At 45.6% G+C, this 21,028-nt stretch overlaps 1 protein-coding gene across 2 annotated transcripts in view; it reads left to right on the top strand.

The window, feature by feature from the left end:
- Positions 1-587: 587 nt before the first annotated feature.
- STAB2 (stabilin 2) overlaps positions 588-21,028 on the top strand; it is an 88,648-nt gene continuing 68,207 nt past the window's right edge. The window contains exons 1-12 of one of the 2 annotated variants that reach the window (XM_081212212.1): positions 588-629; positions 4,117-4,250; positions 6,467-6,582; positions 8,331-8,416; positions 9,196-9,265; positions 11,091-11,186; positions 12,117-12,242; positions 13,096-13,292; positions 15,868-16,001; positions 17,287-17,420; positions 18,798-18,880; positions 20,839-20,988. In XM_081212212.1, the coding sequence (XP_081068338.1) occupies positions 603-629; positions 4,117-4,250; positions 6,467-6,582; positions 8,331-8,416; positions 9,196-9,265; positions 11,091-11,186; positions 12,117-12,242; positions 13,096-13,292; positions 15,868-16,001; positions 17,287-17,420; positions 18,798-18,880; positions 20,839-20,988 (1,353 nt within the window). In that variant the 5' untranslated portion in view covers positions 588-602. Of the gene's footprint in view, positions 630-2,533; positions 2,775-4,116; positions 4,251-6,466; positions 6,583-8,330; positions 8,417-9,195; positions 9,266-11,090; positions 11,187-12,116; positions 12,243-13,095; positions 13,293-15,867; positions 16,002-17,286; positions 17,421-18,797; positions 18,881-20,838; positions 20,989-21,028 lie in introns of those variants that run through there. The other variant, XM_081212211.1, reaches the window with a different exon arrangement.

Genomic DNA, 21,028 nt, shown 5'->3' on the forward strand with positions numbered 1-21,028 from the left:
ACTTCGGAACGCTGTTCCGAAGCGGGGAGGGGGGGCGGGAACAGCTGCCCCAGCTGCCCCACTTCGGAACGCTGTTCCGAAGCGGGGAGGGGGGGCGGGAACAGCTGCCCCAGCCGCCCCACTTCGGAACGCTGTTTCGAAGCGGGGCTGGGGGCGGGAACACCTTCTGAAGGCGGGCAGGGGGCGAAAGTCTTTGTCCCCCCTGCCTGCCTTCCCAGGGGCTTTTAAATCGCCCCGGACAGCGGAGAAGTCCTCCGCTGTCCCGGGGTTTTTTAAAATGCTGGGGGTGGGAAGAAAAGCCCTTGTCCCCCCCCCAGCCTTCAGAAGAGGTCCGGGGACAGACTATCCCTGGACCTGGTCTGAAGGCGGTTTCCCTAGGAACGCATTAATTGATTTTCAATGCATTCCTATGGGAAACCGTGCATCGCAAAACGAAAAACTCGCAAGACGAAGAGACTTGCGGAACGAATTAATTTCGTCTTGCGAGGCACCACTGTATATGGAAAGATCTGATCTGATCCCTCCTTCTGGTTTCCCTCTGTACTAGATTATAAGATGTAATACACACACATGGCCAGTAGAGGGAACCTGATCAGTAGCGGATGCTTCCCTACATTCAACGAGGAAACGTGAGTATAAACTGAAATTAGAGAACCTGAAAGAGCCAATTTCAACTTCTGTTTTCCCCGGAGGATATCCCAGGGCATACCGGAAACAACTGGTTCAGGCCATATCTGACCTTTGGCGGTATTCCTGATTAGAGCACCTCTGGTTTTGCCTTGGAAAAGTCAGTAGTACAGTAGGTTTGCTACTTACTGTGGGGGTTACGTTCCAGGAATCACGCCTAAAGCCAAAATCACATCTAGTCAAGACAATATGTGATTTTAAAACTATATGTGATTTTAAATGGTGGGTGAGAATATAAAAGTCATTTTCCCCAGAACCTCGACCCTTTCCCACCTGCTTCTAATTTTTTGTTTGAAATTTCCACCTGTGGAAAGCTAAATGTGCACAAGTTGTGGACTTGCTGTATCTCATGACCAATATCATTTGGGTCTCAAAACTCTTGCAAAGCCAGCTTACACAAAATTAATTAATTACATGCAACCATCCACAATAAAGAAAAAGTACAAATCAGTCATTCCAAAAAGCTAAAAAAAAACCAACCCTTAGCTTTCCCATACAGTGGTGCCCCGCAAGACGAATGCCTCGCAAGACGAAAAACTCGCTAGACGAAAGGGTTTTGCGGTTTTTGAGCTGCTTCGCAAGACGAATTTCCCTATGGGCTCGCTTCGCAAGACGAAAACGTCTTGCGTTTTTTGCAAGTTTGTTTCCTTTTTCTTAACACCGTTAATACAGTTGCGACTTGACTTCGAGGAGCAACTCATAGAATGTGGTGTGGTAGCCTTTTTTGAGGTTTTTGGTGATTTTTGAAGCTTTTCCAAAACTTTTCCGACACCGTGCTTCGTAAGATGAAAAATTCGCTAGACGAAAAAACTCGTGGAACGAATTAATTTCGTCTTGCGAGGCACCACTGTAAATAAACCATTCAGCATTTTGCCTCCCTCTGATTCCTGAAGAAAGAAAGAAAAGTTATCATGGTTATAACAGCAGTGTGCCATATTTTCAAATGCTATTCTGAAACTGGATCTTGGCATTGTAATTCTTTTTTTCTTTTTTTTTGTAGAAATCTTCCTCTGATACTACTGACATCAGTTGGGGGAGACCACTCCTTCATATCCAAGCCCATTCCTCCTCTAGGACAGATTGACCAATTTGATTTCCCAATTTCTCTAGAAAATGAAAAGTTTCTTCTGGATTTGTTCAGCCAGAGCAACAGAGCACTTCCATCCACTTTAATTGTGCAAACTTATATGGCTGGCCACATGACCTGGAAGCTGTCTGCGGACAAACGCCGGCTCCCTCGGCCTATAGAGCGAGATGAGCGCGCAACCCCAGAGTCGGTCATGACTGGACCTAATGGTCAGGGGTCCCTTTACCTATATGTCTGGTATGCAAATGAATCCCTCCTGCAAAATACAGACAGTCTGGAGGCAGCCTCAAATGTTTGTTTGCACTGTGAGGCATGCAGGTATTTGGGACTGCTTTACAAAAACATGTGTCGCCCATCTTAGTCTTCTTAAATCAATCGATAAGATATCACAACATGAAGTAAGCACTTGCTACAGCTAACTGGAAACTTAGAGATGCTATTTTGCCCACCTCTGATAAGCCTTTTATTGAGCTCTGTTACACTCACATCTTTGCAAAAAAATAAAACCAAGATCTGTCTCACTTCATTTAAGAAAGGTTAGTGGGTGACACACTGACTCATGGCCAGAACTTTATCTTCTGTCACCAGTGCTCAGTGTCCTTGGAAATCTGCTGTCAACAACTCCAGAAATTAGGGAGGGGGCCCAGGGAGGAGAATTTGCACAGTAAAGTCTGGCAGGATGCCAGTTAGGAAGTTTGCTGTGAGCACTTTGTGCAACCACATGCATTTGGGTAGCCTTTGCTATCTAAGGTCAGGTTTCACATGCTCTCCATTCATTGCCTGCTTTGGGAGAAGGTAAAAAGGATATATTTTGAATGGCACTCGCTTTTGTCTAATAATGTGGATGAACTGAGCACAGCATAATTTTGTAAAATTGTGTTGCTACGACATCAGCATTTATGAGCAACTATTTTTCATCATGGCGAAACACTTGGTATTTTTATTTCTCATATCATCTTTAATTACAAATTCCATCACTTTAATGAAAACAGCTGAACAGGTAAGTAGTGTGCTTTGTTTTCAGATGACGATACCAGAGTTTTTCATAAGGATCCATACTGGATGCCTATAGAGAAAGGAGGAGTAGCTATGAATAAACCTGTTGGCTGGTATTCAACTAACTTTTACTCGCAGTAGGCTCTCTGAAATTAATGAACATGATGACGTTAGGTCCATTAATTTCAATAGGTTTTCTCTGCTTAGTTGACTATCTCCCATAAAACACACCTACAGGTGAGAAATTGAGTTTGAACAGGTACAGAGTAAAACAGGCAGAGGACTTGAGCCTGATCTCTGAGACAGATTTTAGAGCTAATCTTGGACTCTCTTGGCTATTAAGCTCTGAAATGTTGATGTATCCATAGGATTTACTGAGAAGCAGGTTTTTTTCTGGGGGGACACAGGGGGACGCATACCCCTAAACATTTTGTGAATCTAAGTTTGGCCTCATTGAGGGGCAGTATTTCAATATGAGTAGGAAAATGAGAGTACCCCTAAACATTTTTTTTAGGAAAAAAGAACTGTAGAAAAGTAAGGTGTCCCAAGGAGCTGGGGTGGAAGGCTCTATGTCAATTTGGGTTCTCTCGGCTTCTTCTTTTTCTAGTCTTAAATCCAGCTCTCCACATTTCTGCAGCAATTTGCCATCATTTTTTTTTAAAAAATCATCATAAAAATTCCAGATTTCTCCTAACAAACACATTTTTGCATGCCGTTTTGACTAAAGTACACATTTTGCAAGTTTTACGGTCTGCCCATGAGCACCTGGGTGGCCACTGCGAGGACTAAGTGGGCCTGTGGCCTCATCCAGCACAGGGCTCTTTCTCAGGTTCTTAGTTTTCCTTCTCTAGCCAGTGGCTTCATGAGCACATTTTTTAAAAAAAATTATTTGGTCAGGAAAACAGCGCAGAAAAATTGTTAAAACCTCTCCTCCCCTGCACCACATTCCCAGTCCAAGGTCTATTCTTTAGCCAATGCTATTCTTTTTGTGAACAAATTAAAAGGCACACAAATGTAACCATGCATTTAACATGTCATTTAGTTTGGCTCTCGGAGGCCTCAGGGCACAATGGGAGGGTAAAGTGCTGCTGTTCTATTAAGCTCAGCATTTAAGGCATTGTTATTATTCTACCTCCTCCGCTGACTGTAAACTTCTATGACTTCATACATATTATTTGACTCTCTCCACTAACCCTGAGCCTCTACTAAATGATTGCCTGGAATAGGCCAGAACCACTGTTAACGTCAACACACCCAACTGCTGCTGAAAGCTCTATTATGACAATAGGTGCGAATGTGGGCAGCTCTAATTGCCTTAATTCTGTTTTCCCTCACTTCGTTCTCAGGCAAAGAACAAATGTGACGAGAAGGCACTTGTTACCACAAAAACCAAATGCAGGTCTTGCTCCCTCAACTATGAAATCAGTTGTCCTGAAGGTTATACCAAAATCACCAATAGCTCTGGGATACGGGACTGCAGGTAATTCTTTTGTTTACTACATATTGATATTGCCAATAAGTAGTTTGGAAGCACGTCCGTGCAAGTAGATAAATGCAGCGGGAAGGTAAACGGTGTTTCTGTCACGGTGTTCTGTTGTGCCAGAAGCAGTTTAATCATGCTGGCCACATGACCTGGAAAGCTGTCTGTGAACAAATGCCGGTTCCCTTGGCTTGAAAGCAAGATGAGCCCCATAGTCGCCTTTGACTGGACTTAGCTGTCCAGGGGTTCTTTACCTTTTACCTTTACTATATGGGATGGCACCTGCTTGCCCTGCTCCTCAGCTTCAAATCCAGAGAGGCCCTAAAGCTGTTTCTCTTCAAATGTTTTCTGCATATACGACAAACACATGTGTCACAGACTGGCGCACCACAATGGCAGGATCGGCATGTGTTTGTTACACAGATTGAAAAGATCCTCATGCATACAACTTCACGCACAGACTAAGTCTCCAATATGCAATAGGGAACATTCGTATGTGCTTTTCAAGGCTCTGGAAGGTGTAGAGAAGAGGCCCCGCTACGCAGGTGCAGCTGAGTGCAGTGTGTGTGTGTGTGTGTGTGTGTGTGCGCGCATTCAAATATCATAATGAAAAAACCTGTGTTGATGGCTGAGCCAGTCACGATTCCCCCCTGCATGGTCGTTGCATAAATGCAAACCATTAAAAGAGCCCCTGAAAATGTAGTTAGCTGAAGTATGGAATGTCTCAAGGATGGCTAAGCTATTAAGAGATGTTAAGGAAAAGACAGTAGGTTTCTAGGGGAATTGCAGGCCCTTTATTAAATTATTGGGAGCAGGGCCTGCCCGTGTGGCGTTGTGAGGCAGTCGCCTCAGGGTGGCAGGCTCTGGACAGGACCGCTGCCCATCCACTGTGTTTCTGCTGGCTGCCCCTGCCACCTGCTCCCGTTCTTGCCTTCTAGGCTTCTTTTACTTCCCGGGCTGCTTCCAGGCAGTGCCTGCTGAGGAGGTGGAGGAGGAGGCAAGGTGTGACATTTTCAGTTTCATCTGGAGCAGCAAAACATCCTGCCTTTTTTTTTCCTTGGCCATTAGAGCTTTGAGGAGGGGGACCGCAAGTTCCACAGGTGCAATTTCTCCCTTCAAGTTGATGGGGAAAAGTGCACCTGCTGAATATTGCACTCTGTCATGATCATGGATTTTAAATGGCCAAAAGTCCTGACATCTTACACAACAGCAATGGCCGCCTTGTGTAGGAGTGAGAACCTTGCTAAGAATCCAGTGAAAAAGAAGAGCTGAAAGGAGGTTAAGACAAGACTTAAGACAAGCCCTAAACGGCCTTGGCATAGTACAGTGGTACCTCGGGTTACATATGCTTCAGGTTACATACACTTCAGGTTACAGATTCCACTAACCCAGAAATATTACCTCAGGTTAGGAACTTTGCTTCAGGATGAGAACAGAAATCGTGCTCCGGCGGCACGGTGGCAGCAGGAGGCCCCATCAGTTTCAGGTTAAGAACGGACCTCCAGAACGAATTAAGTACTTAACCCGAGGTACCACTGTACTGTATACTTGAAGGAGCATCTCTAGGCTCATTCAGCCCGGACACTGAGGTCCAGCTCCGAGGGCCTTCTGGCGGTTCCCTCACTGCGAGGTTACAAGGAACCAGGCAGAGGGCCTTCTTGGTAGTGGCGCCCGCCCTGTGGAATGCCCTCCCACCAGATGTCAAGGAAATACTGACTTTTAGAGGCTATCTGAAGGCAGCCCTGTTTAGGGAAGTTTTTAATGTTTGATGTTTTAATGTGTTTTAAATATCCTGTTGGAAGCTGCCAAGAGTGGCTGGGGAGGCCCGGCCAGATAGGTGGGGGTATAAGTAATAAATTGTTGTTGTTGTTGTTGTTAGACTTTGAAAATAAGGGCAGATAGTTTGTGTAAATAGGCCAGTGAAGGGATCTGAGTGGCAGCTTAATAGTGGCATGTAGGCAACTAACTTTTACCCAGAGTAGGCATTTGAAAAATGGCAGGGGTGATTCCTGCCAAACCTCTACAGACAGAGAGTTCCACAGGGCAGGGCTGCCATGCTAAAGGCCCGGTCTCTAGTGAAGGCTGACAAAACCTCAGGAATGTGGGGAACCAGCAGAAGCGGCCCATGAGAGGCGCATTTAAAAGGTGGAAGCCTTTTTAGGGAATCAGGTGTTAACTGTGTAACTTTAACAAAACCCCAAATCCTTTTCTTCCAGGTACTACCTTGAAATCAGGAGTTTTACTCTCTCCCTCCCTGGATGCCGTCACTTATGCATGAGGGAATTCCAGCAGTCTCAATGTTGCCAAGGATATTGGGGGCCCGAATGCCTAGGTAAAAGCGTCTTATCGGCATACATCTGCTTTCTCCAACCTGTAGTCCTCCAGATGTTCTTGGGCTGCAGTTCCCGTCAGCCCCTGTTACACTGGCTACTGGTCTAGTCCACATTCCTGTTGTTAGTGGTAGAGGATATAGCACTTACACTTGAAATGTAAATAAAAAGAGGAAGCCCTTTTCTTGCCAAGGTTCAGCTATAGAAAAATACTGATAATAATGGTAGTTCTGTGAACTGATACAGAGGACTGGCTACCCCTCTGCTGTAGCTTCAAAACAAGAGGCAGCCAGGAAATGGAATAAAGTTGTCAGCAGTTTTCAGGTGACTGCTTCACGTGCGCACACACTTTCTTCATTGAGAACAGTCCAGTGCATGAACCTAAGCACTTTTCTGGATCTTGCTCTCAGAGTCTGAATTGCATTTGGTTAGCCTATTGCAGGCATAGGCAAACTCGGCACTCCAGATGTTTTGGGACTACAACTCCCATCATCCCTAGCTAACAGGACCGGTGGTCAGGGATGATGGGAAATGTAGTCTCAAAAACATCTGGAGGACTGAGTTTGGGGGTGCCTGGCCTATTGCTTCAGGCCAACCTGAAACATTTTGCTGTTTTAGGCAGATCGTTGCCTGCTACTGATCCTTTTAACTACAGACACAAGGAGTTGAATCTGGTACATTCTCCTTACAGAGTTCTTGGACTAATGTCAGTGGTCTTCTGTAGCCCATTCTGCAATATGGCACTCCATATTGCCTCTCCAGCAGTGAATGGTTATTTGTTACTATTGCATTATTTTTTTAATTTCCTGGATTGCTTCCCATGAGTCTCCTCAAACCAGTGTACAATGATATATATAAAACAGTGACACACATAAAAGTAATTTAAAAAAAACATTTTAAAAACAACAGCAGCACATACACAAAATCTGTTCAAAATCAGAGACAGATACCAAGTGGAATAAAGATTTTAGGAGGCTTGTTGAAAGGCGACTATATTCAACAGGCACCAAAAGGACGAAGAGATAGGCAGTGAGTAGGTGCCACCACACTAAAGGCCCAATTCCGACAGCGTGTGAAGTTGACCTCCCAAGAGGATGATCTCCCAAGAGGCCATCTTTTGGGTGTCCTGGTCCCAAGTGGTGTACCAAAACCAGCCCCTTGAACTTCGCCCGTTGGCTAATTGGCAGGCAATGCAATTCTTGCAGTAGCAAGGTAATATGATGGCAGTATGCTATCCCAGTGAGCAGTCAAGCCACTGCATTTTGCATTAGCTTCACATTCCAGGTCAACTCAAGGTCAGCACTACATAGAGCGCATCACAGCAGCCCACTCTTCAGGTTCTTAGTGTAGGTTATGAACTATTGTCCTTTTCCACCTTTCTGTGATTTCCATTTTCACATCTGGTGGCCCTCCAGATGTTAGCCTGACTGCAGCTGCCATGATTCCTAACTATTGGCTGTGATGGATGGGAGTTGGAGTTGAACAACACCTGGAGGGAGACAGGTTCTCCACCCCTTATCTAGGGTGTGCAGCGGTGGTGATGGGGGTGGAGAATTAACCTTGACACTCGCTCTCCCTTTTTGGGAACTGGAAAAGAACCTGTCTGGGTATAGTGTTTTATATGGTCAGCTGGCAAGCACAACTCCTGTACTGACCCAAAATTCCTATCTGAACAGATTTTAACAAGCTCACTGCTCTACTGTAAAGCTCGTCACCATTAAACTGAGTTTTGTTGATGGTTTGTTTTCAGAATGTCCTGGTGGAGCAGCCTTGCCCTGTAATAACAAGGGGCGTTGTTTTCAAGGTGTTATCGGAAATGGAACCTGCACCTGCAAGGTATGTGCTTTTTGTTATTACCGCTGAAAAATGGCAGAGAATTAATGACCACAGTGTGGCTTTTTAATAATTTTTAGGAAAAACCTGAGTTATGAACTCTGAAGTCTCTGTTTAAATCTCACTTCTGTCATATGCTTAGTAGGGGACCTGTCCAATTACACTATGGTCACATTTACACATCACAATAAATCACACAGCTGGGAGGCGGGTTAGGAAACAGCTGCTTTTGATTATTCACAGCTTGCCATATCAGCTTGGAAAAGCGAAGAAGAAGAAGAAGAAGAAGAAGAAGAAGAAGAAGAAGAAGAAGAAGAAGAAGAAGAAGAAGAAGAAATTCTTAAGTAAACACACACATATGAGAATGGAAGCAAATAAATGAGATGGTTCACTTTACCAGTTTACCAGTGATTAATCTTAGCTGTGGTTTGTTTAAACAAGCCAGCTTCATCAGTTATAGAAGTTGGCACATTTGGTGCTAAACATAGTTAACATTCTCCACAGTTTGTTGGACTGCATGGCATGACAAACCATGGTTAAGAAAAAGCAGAAGCACAAGGTTCTGAACATGTTAGAGGAGGAGGAGGAGAAAGTGGGGGAGAGTGTAAAGCTGGAGACTTGCTGTGCCTTGTTCCTGCATGTTCACATCACACTAAACCATAATTTATCATGGCTTGCAAAAGCAGTCATAATGTAGTCATGTTATGAGTTTGCAGCCTGAGTCTTGTATCAGCTGTTATACTTTCGTAACCACCCTTATTTTTAAATGCTGCTTCTTGTAGAAAGGCTTTGGTGGAACTGCCTGCGAAAAATGTGCAGAAGACAATCTCTATGGACCTAATTGTACCTCAGGTATGTCTAGTTTGGGTAGGGTGTTAGGCTCCTTTAAAAATAGAATGTACTAACTCATAAATGAAAGTTCCATTACCGCACAATAGGCTGCAGAGATAATGTCCTATTTTGGCATTAGGAAAACATAATCCTTCACTCAAAGCAAATGCTTTTTTCCTATCTAAGTATGCTTCTTAAATGCCATTTATGAGGAGCATCCATAATCTGGCAAAACCGCAGGGCTGTCCAAAGGGTTTATCTTGGAATTTAAGGCAGGCCGCCATGCTGTTCATGGGAAGTTGTTCTTGGCAAGAAGATATACCTGAGATATATATCTATGCATCCAGATTATCCCCAAATTCATGTTCATCTGCAGCTGCATGTGTGAAATTGCAGTCATGTAGCCATGTTATTCCCCATGTTCCCAGGTTTTTTATTCATGTCACCTAGCAGTTGCCATTCTAAAAGCAGTTGTGTGTGATTATAGATTCTCTATGCACGATTAGATTGTTCAAATTACTATTTTGTGCAGCAAAATTGTTATCGTAGAGCAGCCAAGATCTTCCTTGTAGAGTGCTGATGAAGAGGTTGTTACTTGGCTAATGTTGTAACCAGCCCTGGGACGCTTCTTAAGAATAAGAATGAGAAATAATTCTGAGGCACTAACTACTCTATGCAAAAACAATAAATTGCAGGTGTCTGCACCCTGTCACCCTAGCTAACCCCGCTGCCAATGCTCCTTAAGCCTTTGTGCAACTCTGTGGAAGCCCAAACTCCATCTTCCTCCTGTGAGAGATTGCAACACTTCAATAATTAACATCCAGGGAGTTTTTACTGAACTTTGAGTTAGGGATTTTAAGATGGTTCTCCTCAATTCCAGCCCAGTGCTTTATCCCCTATTGCACACTGGCTCTCTGCCATCTACCTGGAGAGGCCAAGGAGTGTACCTGAGACCTTCTGCATGCAAAGCATGTGCTCAACTACTGAGCTGCAGCCCCATCTAACCAAAGAGAAGGTTTTGCAGGAATTGAGCTTCTGCAGTCTCATACATTAGCCTTTTCTCAGACAGGAATGTTTCCTGTAGATAGCTTCTGTTGTACGTATAGAGGGAAACTGCAGCAATCAGGATATAGGTTAGTAGGTGCTGACATGCTGAAAATGTATTGAAGACATTTCCTACGGATATTTCCTATGCAGCACGCACAGCTGAGTTGTTCTGCAAGGCACTTCTAACTAGAAAACAAGTATATGGAACATATTGAAGGTCAGGGCACAAAATGAAATGGGGGGGGGGGAATCCACTTCTGCCCAGAGGTCTTGGACAAACAGCCATCTCTTAATTCTTCCATCTCATCACCTGTGTAAAAGTAACCTACCTCCCAGAGTTGCTCTGAGGATAAATTATATAAGCATTCTGGGAAAGCAATGCTGTCAGAATTATTCATAACAATGATCTAGGAGTGTTGCTGACACTGCTGAAAAGTATATAATGAACAGTAGAACATTCAGGATATGCCTTTATGCTCCTTTCTGGCAGCCTCTGCTTCCTGCCATGGGGCTTGAAGGTTTCTAGGGACATTGCCAAGTAATTTTAACAATGGGTAAGCAGTTGCGTATTTAACCACCACTGTATCTGGACAATAGCGGGCCTTCACACAACCTGTGTACCATGAGCAAATCATAGTGAGGCTGGGTTGGGAAGTAGCAAGCCGTATTCTGTGGTCATAAATTTGTCCTCCACACAGAGCCCCGTGATCCTATTAACTTTTGCATTGAAATATCTGTAGTCTTAAATGTGTAGCTAAAATATTGCCAACTGCTCTAAAGGCTTCATTCCTGCTCCTAGTATGCAGCTGCATTCATGGAATATGCAACAGTGGGATAACTGGAGATGGAAAATGCACATGTTTGTCTGGATACAAAGGTCCTAGCTGTGACCAACGTAAGTGACACACTTCTGTTCCTGAGCATACGAGATGAGCATACGTAGATGGCAGTCTAATTACGGCAGCTAGGGTGGCCCAAATTAATGAACAGTTCAACTTGTATAGTGTCATGCCTCAGGGAATCCAATTCCTCCCCCGGTGGGCAGCCAAGAAGTACACATAGATAACAAGAAGAGTTCTTACCAAGTCCTTTAATCAATATTCACAGAGAGAGGCTTTGAAAAGTGCCTCTCCATTCCAATAATGGCGTTGCTCCGAGTAAAGTCCCACCCCTCCACCTCTCCTATCATACGTCATCCCTGTGCCGGCTGATCTGTCCTTCTGCCTCTGAGCCTTCCGTTCTCCTACTCTCAATGCTCGCTGGGACCTGGGAGAAGGGAGTCTGGCATGCTTTCCAAAGACACTAAGTCTGTCAGCTCTTTCTCCTCTGGTGCTTCTTCTTCCTCCTGCTCCTCTCCCAATATTTCCTAGCTTCTCCCTTCTGCAGCCTCTGAACTGTTACCTTCTGCAAACCACTGTTCTAAATCTATACTGTCTCCCTCTTCTCTGGGAAGTGCAGCAGGAAGAGGGGTGGCCCCCACCATTCCTCCTCAGTCTAGCCCCTGACATATAGTGACAACGAACAATAAACCATTCAAAGGATCAGATTACAACAAGTGCATCATGCAGGTGGGCTGCGCTTCTCGAAAACTGTACATGCCAACAGTTTTTCACCACTATTGCCACTAGTATGACAATTGTAGCAGCAGCATATGACAGGTGAGAAAGTTACGGAGTAGGTGGAGATGTTATGCAGTGCAGAGCGCTCTGTATCAGTTGTACGTTGTCTCGCTTCCTGGCTTTGGCCACAGCGTAATTAAGACTTCTGTATATAACTTGAGAAGATGTTTGAACCCATATAATTAACGGGCCTCTTTCTGTCCTAGCAATCCCTGAATGCCAAGCCTTGCGCTGCCCAGAAAACTCCAGGTGCTCCGTCTCCAGTCCAGATGAAAGCCAAATGGAATGCAAATGCCTTCCCAACTATGAAGGAGATGGCAAACAGTGTGAACGTAAGTAACTGGGCAGGTTTAAAACATTTGAAACACAGCAAATGCAGGCAGGTGAGGTCATTTTAATTTCAGCACAAATGAAGCTGCGTTTTCACACACTTTAGTAATGCACATTGTTTCACAGCGTTGGTCAATCGGCCGACTCCTGCATAATTTTTAGAGAAAAAGAATTAATATGGATGATGGCCAGTTACCAAATGATAGCTCCTTGTGTTGTGAGTGTAGCCTGCAGTGGCTGATGGGGAGGTGGCTCTCTGGTGTGTCATCTGGTTTGTCGGTCAGACAATCAAGGGGAAAAGAGAAACTTCTTTTCCCCCTTACTGGTAATGGTTAAGAGAGAGTTCTGGAATATGGGGCATCTCAGTCAAACCTGAGTAAGTAATTGGGTATTGACTGCTTACATCACTTGGGGCAGGCTTCCTCAAACTCGGCCTTCCAGATGTTTTTGAGACTACAATTCCCATCATCCCTAACCACTGGTCCTGCTAGCTAGGGATCGTGGGAGTTGTAGGCCAAAAACTTCTGGAGGGCCAAGTTTGAGGAAGCCTGAATTGGGGTTTCTAGCCAGTCAGCAACAGTGCTGAATAAGATGGCTCTGTGGCCAGCTTCTGTTGTTTTGTGGCAAGGGAGGAGCCTTTGCTCTTCACCCTCAATTGCCCCCCACCCAAAACTGAGGGCATCCATCCTTCTTGGTAAATCATTGTCGGTATCATCCAATCAAGTGGCAAAGAAACTCCTATTATTCACTTCCTTTCCAGGTCTTTTGTTGTTGTGTAAAAATGAAAACAATCCATGCTTGTTTCTTATTCATTTCTGGTCTTTATTTACTTCACTGTTTTCTGCAACCCCCAAGCCATCAACCCATGCTCAAAGCAGGTTTGTGATCCTCATGCCGATTGCCTCTACCTTGGACCCAATCATCACAAATGTACATGCCAATATGGTTACACGGGAGATGGCGAAGTTTGCATACCAATAGATCCTTGCCAGACAAACTTTGGGGATTGCCCCACCGAGTCTACTGTCTGCAAATATGATGGCCCTGGAAAGGTAAGTGCAACTCTGAAATAAATGTTGACCAAATTTTTGGGGAAAGGGTTAAGTGCAGACACACTTCACTGAGCTGGTTCTCCAAATACTGGCAGTCTCTGGTGGCTGCTTTTCATTATTATTACCGTATTTTTCGCCCCATAAGACGCACCGGCCCATAAGACGCACCTAGATTTTAGGGGGGGAAATAAAGGAAAAAATTTTTATTTCCCCCCCCAGGTGCGCTGCGCTACACCAGGAGCTTGGGGCGTGCGGAGCTCAGCGCGCCCCAAGCTTCTGCGTGCCGGCAAGGTCTCCGCTAGCGTGGGAGAGCCGGGCGCCTCTCCCAGGGCTAGCGGACCCCTGCGCTAATCCAGAAGCTTGGGGCAAGCTGAGGTCAGCGCGCCCCAAGCTTCTGCGTGCCGGCAAGCAGTCCGCTGCCGCCCCAAGTCTCCCGCACCCGGCAGGAGGTCCCGCTGGGTGCGCGAGGCTTGGGGCGGCAGCGGACTGCTTGCGCGCACCTAGAAGCTTGGGGCTTGCTGAGCTCAGCGCGCGCCAAGCTTCTGCATGCCGGCAAGCAGTCCGCTGCCGCCCCCAGCCTCGCGCACCCGGCAGGAGGTCCCGCCGGGTGCGCAAGGCTTGGGGCGGCAGCGGACTGCTTGCGCGCCCCTAGAAGCTTGGGGCGTGCTGAGCTCAGCGCGCGCCAAGCTTCTGCATCCCGGCAAGCAGTCCGCTGCCGCCCCAAGCCTCCCGCACCCGGCAGGAGGTCCCGCCGGGTGCGCAAGGCTTGGGGCGGCAGCGGACTGCTTGCGCGCCCCTAGAAGCTTGGGGCGTGCTGAGCTCAGCGCGCGCCAAGCTTCTGCATCCCGGCAAGCAGTCCACTGCCGCCCCAAGCCTCCCGCACCCGGCAGGAGGTCCCGCCGGGTGCGCAAGGCTTGGGGCGGCAGCGGACTGCTTGCGCGCCCCTAGAAGCTTGGGGCGTGCTGAGCTCAGCGCGCGCCAAGCTTCTGCATCCCGGCAAGCAGTCCGCTGCCGCCCCAAGCCTCCCGCACCCGGCAGGAGGTCCCGCCGGGTGCGCAAGGCTTGGGGCGGCAGCGGACTGCTTGCGCGCCCCTAGAAGCTTGGGGCGTGCTGAGCTCAGCGCGCGCCAAGCTTCTGCATCCCGGCAAGCAGTCCACTGCCGCCCCAAGCCTCCCGCACCCGGCAGGAGGTCCCGCTGGGTGCGCGAGGCTTGGGGCGGCAGCGGACTGCTTGCGCGCACCTAGAAGCTTGGGGCGTGCTGAGCTCAGCGCGCCCCAAGCTTCTAGGTGCGGGCAAGCAGTCCGCTGCCGCCCCAAGCCTCGCGCACCCGGTGGGACCTCCTGCCGGGTGCGCGAGGCTTGCAGACACTCGCCGGAAGCAGGGGGAGCCCTCCAGAGGGCTCCCCGTGCTTCGGGCGACAGGCTGCCGCCCCAAGCCTCGCGCACCCGATGGGACCTCCTGCCGGGCGCGCGAGGCTTGCAGGCATTTGCCCCATAAGACGCACCCCGATTTCCCCTTCATTTTTGGAGGGGAAAAAGTGCGTCTTATGGGGCGAAAAATACGGTATTTTAAAGATGATTTTATAATTGTGGTTTCTCTCCAGTGAGGTTCCATTCTACCACCACAGTATTCTACCATCTCCTGCCCACATCATTCTGCTTTATTTATTTATTCCATATATTTATATACTGCTTATAAGACAGTCTCCAGGCGGTTTACAGAATAATTCAATATGTGTACGTATATATTGATGAAAATGAAAAATTACAATAAAATATAAAACAATAATATCCCAGAAAAATTACAAACATAGCAGCACATTAGGAAAAGACTTTGAGCACCATGGAATGACTTTAAGCATTCCCTTTTCAGCCTCTCTCTCGCAAAGACCTTACTTCCACAAAATTTTCATAGGGTCAGGTTTTCTGACTGGACCACCACCTTCACACTTCATTGCAGCAATGCCCTTTAGGTTTTGCACACATGACATTTTAGAATATATTGTATATATTTTTTGCCCCTGAGAAGCACATCTTGAGAAACTCGTTTCACCCAAAATCTTTGTGATATTGCCTGAAATTGGCACTGGTGTTGGCAGTGGTTCTCGGCCAACAGCAAATGCCGCAAGCAGTGGCAGCAGCAGCAGGTATGGTGCTGACAGGAATGGCAAGGTTCACATTTTGCCTCAAGTGTCGAAATTGGATGCACCGCCCCTGTGAAGCTGAGTCCTCAGAATCTGGTGGTAACAGTAACTTCCATCAGTTCAGGTCAGTGGAGAGGCTGCAGGATCCAGGGCCAGGGGCCTGTTCTTCAGAAATACTGAGGAGCAAGAATGAATCCTCCTTGGAATAGTTGCTGCTTGAGAACTTTTCTCCAGAGCCTCCCAGTCCAGACAGTCAGAAGCTTGCCATTTACATTTCAACAGGGGCAGCACAATGGGTGTAGGAGAGGAAATAGCAACAAAGAACAAAAGAGGAGGAATGGGAAAGGCAGTGGTAACAAGAGAGATAATTAAAAAGAAATGCTTTTTAAAAAGAAAAGACTGATAAAACATTCTTTGTTTCTCCCAATTTAGTCCCACTGCGAATGCAAAGAACATTTCAGAAAGTTTGTACCTGGACTTGGGTGCAGTATAACGGATATCTGTGCAACTCGTAACCCCTGCCATAAATATGCCGAATGCACAATGGCTGCACCAGGACAAACTCAGTAAGTCGTTTATCTCCTGGTGTCTTTCTGAGATGTCTGCTGTTCTCTCATTGGGCTGTTTATCAAGATTGAAACTGCAAAAGTGAGGTTTTATGCAAAAATAAATTCCAGGTGGAATGGATGGGAGAGCAAGATGTTTATACCCTTCGTGTGGCAAAGCGTTCCGTGTCCGCATTTCCTCTGTATTATTTACATACCAAACAACAATCTAGCTAAAGCTAGGCATTTATTATTACTATTATTTTTACATTACTTGGATTGTCCTACATCTTAGCAGGGCTGTCATCTGCTCAGGACAGACACATATCAGATCCTGATATCCTAGTTGGTAAACCACCTTAAAGTTCTTTGTTCATTCCTGGCTTCATATACTATGGTTAACAGAGCTAGAAATGTTACATCCAAACTGACTCGCTGCTTTTTGTTGCTGATGTGCCTTTTATTTCAGAGACATTGCATCTGTTGGATCACATTGTGTCTCTGCTGCATTGTGTTGCTATATTCCACTTTGAATGATTTTCTGTGCCTTCTAGACTTTCTGAAGCAGGTAGATTGCTGACAAGAGTTCCTATTCTTCTTTTTCTTTTTTAATGATTTTTATTGGTTTTACATATAATCACATTACATAACATCATACCCTCTTATTTTATCTCTTTGTCTCATCTGAGCCTAATGACTTCCCTCCCTCCCATCTGATGGTTTACAAAATTAAACTTTGCATCTTTACATTTGGCTTTGTTTCTTATCCTTGTTACAGAGTTACCTAAAATTTTATATTACTCAACCTGATATAGCAGTTTCATCTTACAAATCTTCAGACAAGAGTTTCTCTTCCAATGAAAGTCTCATGCTGTATGACAACAGAGTTTTGAAACTGAAGAGAGGATCAAAAGCAGTTTGTGATTGCGTACACATCGTACATTGAAAGCACATTACTTCACCCATAGAGTCCTGGGAACTATTGTTTAACTCTCATAGACCTACAACTTCCAGGATCCATAACAAACTACAGTTCCCAGAATTGTTTGGGGGAAGACATTTGCTTTCAATATGCTTTACATGTATGGTGCATATGCAGCCTATGATGTTTTATGGGTCTGTAAGAAAAATCAGCAAGCCCCCTGTGTCTGCACAAGCCATTACACTGGCCGCAAACAGTTCTTTGCATCATGACCTATGTAAATAATAATAATAATTCAGTATGATATTGTTTATTTATAAATGCTGTTACTCATGTTTGTTTCTTCTTCTGCTAAACGGCAATACCTGTTGCTTTTTTGCTCAGATGTACATGCCAAAAGGGTTATGAAGGTGATGGATATATTTGCCACGGAAACATCATGGACCAGATTAGAGACATAAACACCAAACCTGGAGGGCAGTGGCAAGGAAAACTAATTTCTGCTATAGAACTCTTTGGTATGTAGATACATTCAACCAAGGAGGCTGGATTTCAAAACTTAGCTAGTAGGGGTATGTTGCAACTGTCCGAAGACTCACAAATGAGAAATATTTGAGACCCAGATGGACTCAAGTGATCTTGAAGAGTTCTTCCTAGCTATTCCCTCCTGGTCTTTTGAAAGAACACCAGTTCTAAATCAGGATAGGTATTCATGTGATACAAGGATATGCTCTTATCCTTATATTTGTCTCCAGATAGGCCTACTCTGTGGGCCTATCCATCAGCCCCTCAACCTATGCAATCCAGAGATAAAAGGTAAAGGAACCCCTGTCCATTAGGTCCAGTCGTGACCGACTCTGGGGTTACAACGCTCATCTCGCTTTATTGGCCGAGGCAGCCGGTGTACAGCTTCCGGGTCATGTGGCCAGCATGACTAAGCCACATCTGGCGAACCAGAGCAGCGCACGGAAACGCCGTTTACCTTCCCGCTGGAGCAGTACCTATTTATCTACTTGCACTTTGACGTGCCTTTGAACTGCTAGGTTGGCAGGAGCAGGGACCGAGCAACGGGAGCTCACCCCGTTGCGGGGATTCGAACCGCTGACCTTCTGATTGGCAAGTCCTAGGCTCTGCGGTTTAACCCACAGCGCCACCCGCGTCCCTAATCCAAAGATACAGCCATACTATTTATTTAAAGTGCACCCAGTGCACATTAAAACATATTACTTCTCCCAAAGAGTCCTGAGAACTGTAGTTCCAAGAACCTCTGAACCAAGAAATACCAGGGAATGCAAAACATACATTCTACCACTGAGTTTCAGAACAGAAAGTACCTAAATGGGATGCTTAGAGTTTACATCATGCCATTGCTGGGAAGTACATGCATTATCTTAGCATAAAGGACTGTTAACTTCACACACACACACACACACACACACACACACACACGGAATGGGAGGAGGAAGATTGTAAACTTGTGGAGGAAACAGGATGGATAAGGACAGGAGAGGAAACTGCTGATGGGAGATAGCAAGAAATCCATCCCCTATAGTTAGCTGTTGTGTTTACACAGTTTCCAAAGCTGTAGTATCAACTCCTACAAAATTCAGATGGTCAAAAACGAACATTTTATCTGTTTCAGAATAAACACAATTACCTCTTGGAGGCCCATGAGCAAATTTCACCTCAGGTGGCAAAACAGGATGAGCCGACCCTGGCTATAGGCCTCTATTTTTTTAAATGTTAATAATTGGTTGTACTCTTCTGATACATTACTTAAAGTTGTATCTGTTTATTCTATGCATTTTTTTTAAAAAAATACATAAAAAATACTTATACAGAATTCATTTTACAGTATTCATTCCTTTGTTCCATTTTTCTGTTTTCCTCGTAAGAAAATACCTACGAATGGCCGCTGAATACTTTGGGACCGTTTACAGTTCTTGTTCCAACAAACAAGGGGTTCAAAGGGGTAAATGTAAGTGTCGTGCTCAAAAATGGCATACTTTAAAAACGATAAATATTTGTTTAGTTCTACAGCACCTTTCATCAATATGATGCCCTGCAGACGTTTTGGACAGCAACTCCCATCAGCCTCAGCCACTATTGCCATGTCAGCAGGACTTGATGGAAGTTGCAATCCAAAATGCCTGGAGGGCACCAGGTTGGTGAAGAAATGGTATGACATAATATTTTAAGTTCTGAGCATATCCGCAATAAAATGCAATTTGTTCTTGGCCCTATTGGGTAGCAATTATATGCAGCCTTAAACTGATTCAGTGTGTTACTTAATAGTTGTAGTCAAGCCAAAGGGTCGTGCTCAACTAAGTTATATTTTGAATAGGCCTGCTGAAATTAATGTACCTAAATTAGTCATGTCCATTAATTTTCAGAGGTCTTCTCTGAGTATGATTAATACTATGGCTGCAATCCAAAATCTGTTGCTCAGCTTGTATATCATTTTGGGTGAAGCACATTATTTTGTGGTTGGCCAGCACAATTTTCTAGCTAGCTTGAGCTGTAGCTCTTGTTATTGTGGTCTGTATTGTACTCACCTATTGGTTAGTGCCAATGACATCCCTGGTAACCTGTCAGCTTTGTTCATTCAACATTTTGCAAATGTTTAGATTTTTTTTTTTTTTTACTACTGTAGAACAGAATGCTTTTTTGTTTTGTACAAGAACCTGGGAATAGAAGAATGCTTCCTTGCGCCTCTGTCGTTAGGAAAAAGATGTTACCGTTTAATTTTTTTCTGTTTTCACTGCTTTGGGCCCAGACTAAGACTGCAAGCCTAAAGGCAAAGGGACCCCTGACCATTAGGTCCAGTCGTGTCTGACTCTGGGGTTGCGGCGCTCATCTCGCTTTATTGGCCGAGGGAGCCGGCGTACAGCTTCCGGGTCATGTGGCCAGCATGACTAAGCCGCTTCTGGCGAACCAGAGCAGCACACGGAAACGCTGTTTACCTTCCCGCCAGAGCAGTACCTATTTATCTACTTGCACTGCGTGCTTTTGAACTGCTAGGTTGGCAGGAGCTGGGTGTCACGGTCCGGTCTACAGGCGATCAAAGTCCCAGCTGAGGACCTCAGCACTGGGGGCAAGATGGCGGGGTGGGAGCAGGAACGAGAGTCCAGAAGCCAGGGGTCCGAAGGTCAGGAAGCAGGGAGTCACAAAGTCAAGGGTCTGAGGGTCAAGAAGCAAGGAGTCACGAAGTCAAGGGTCTGAGGGTCAAGAAGCAAGGAGTCGAGAAGCTGAGGTCCAAGAATCAGGAAGCAAAAAGCCAAACACAGCAAGGCAGGAAATATGTTGCTGTGGCAAAGAGCCAAAGGGAAATGCTGACCTTATATCCCTTCCCGGCTCTTGCCACCAGGTGCTGTGAGTTACCAAGTGGCCTCACCTGTGCGGCCGCACCTTGCCTCTCCAGAACAAACTTAGGAAGGCCCCAGTCCTGCAAAGCCCTACTGGTCACAGGGCCTGGCTCCTGCACGCACTCCTGACACTGAGACCGAGCAATGGGAGCTTACCCCATTGTGGGGATTCGAACCACCGACCTTCTGATCAGCAAGCCCTAGGCTCTGTGGTTTAACCCACAGCGCCACCCGCATCATGTGTAGTCAGAAGTAAATCCCACTGAATTCAATGCGGTTTACTCCCAGGCAAGCTACGATTGCAGCCTAAATGTGTCACTTTTGGTCCCGTTGAAATCAGTAGGACTTGGAAATCCTGTCACCATGACTAACTTTTCACATTGATTTCAATCGGCCTATGTGTTACTAACCCCATAGTTTGGTCTCTCCAGCACTTGGAAATCACATGTTCTCTAGATACAGTCTTTTACCTCCCTTTCAATTTTTTAGGGTGCCTTTTCCACATTATTGAGAATTATTTGTATTAGAAGCCTATATAATATCATTTCACTTCATTTTGCTAATCTTCCAGGTTAAAGACATTCTTTCTAATAAAGAGAGTGCCCAGTATTTTGTGAAGCTCCACATACTTGCTGGTCAGCTGGATCTGAATGGGTTGAATAGTACAAGTACAGTTTATACTCTCACTGGCAAACCAGGGGTCATATTAAATGATGAAAAGGTAAGGTATGGTTTTCACTTTATTACTGCTATTTCACTAG

This window comes from Podarcis bocagei (genome assembly GCF_964188305.1).
Source record: "Podarcis bocagei genome assembly, chromosome: 10".
NCBI lineage: Eukaryota > Metazoa > Chordata > Lepidosauria > Squamata > Lacertidae > Podarcis > Podarcis bocagei.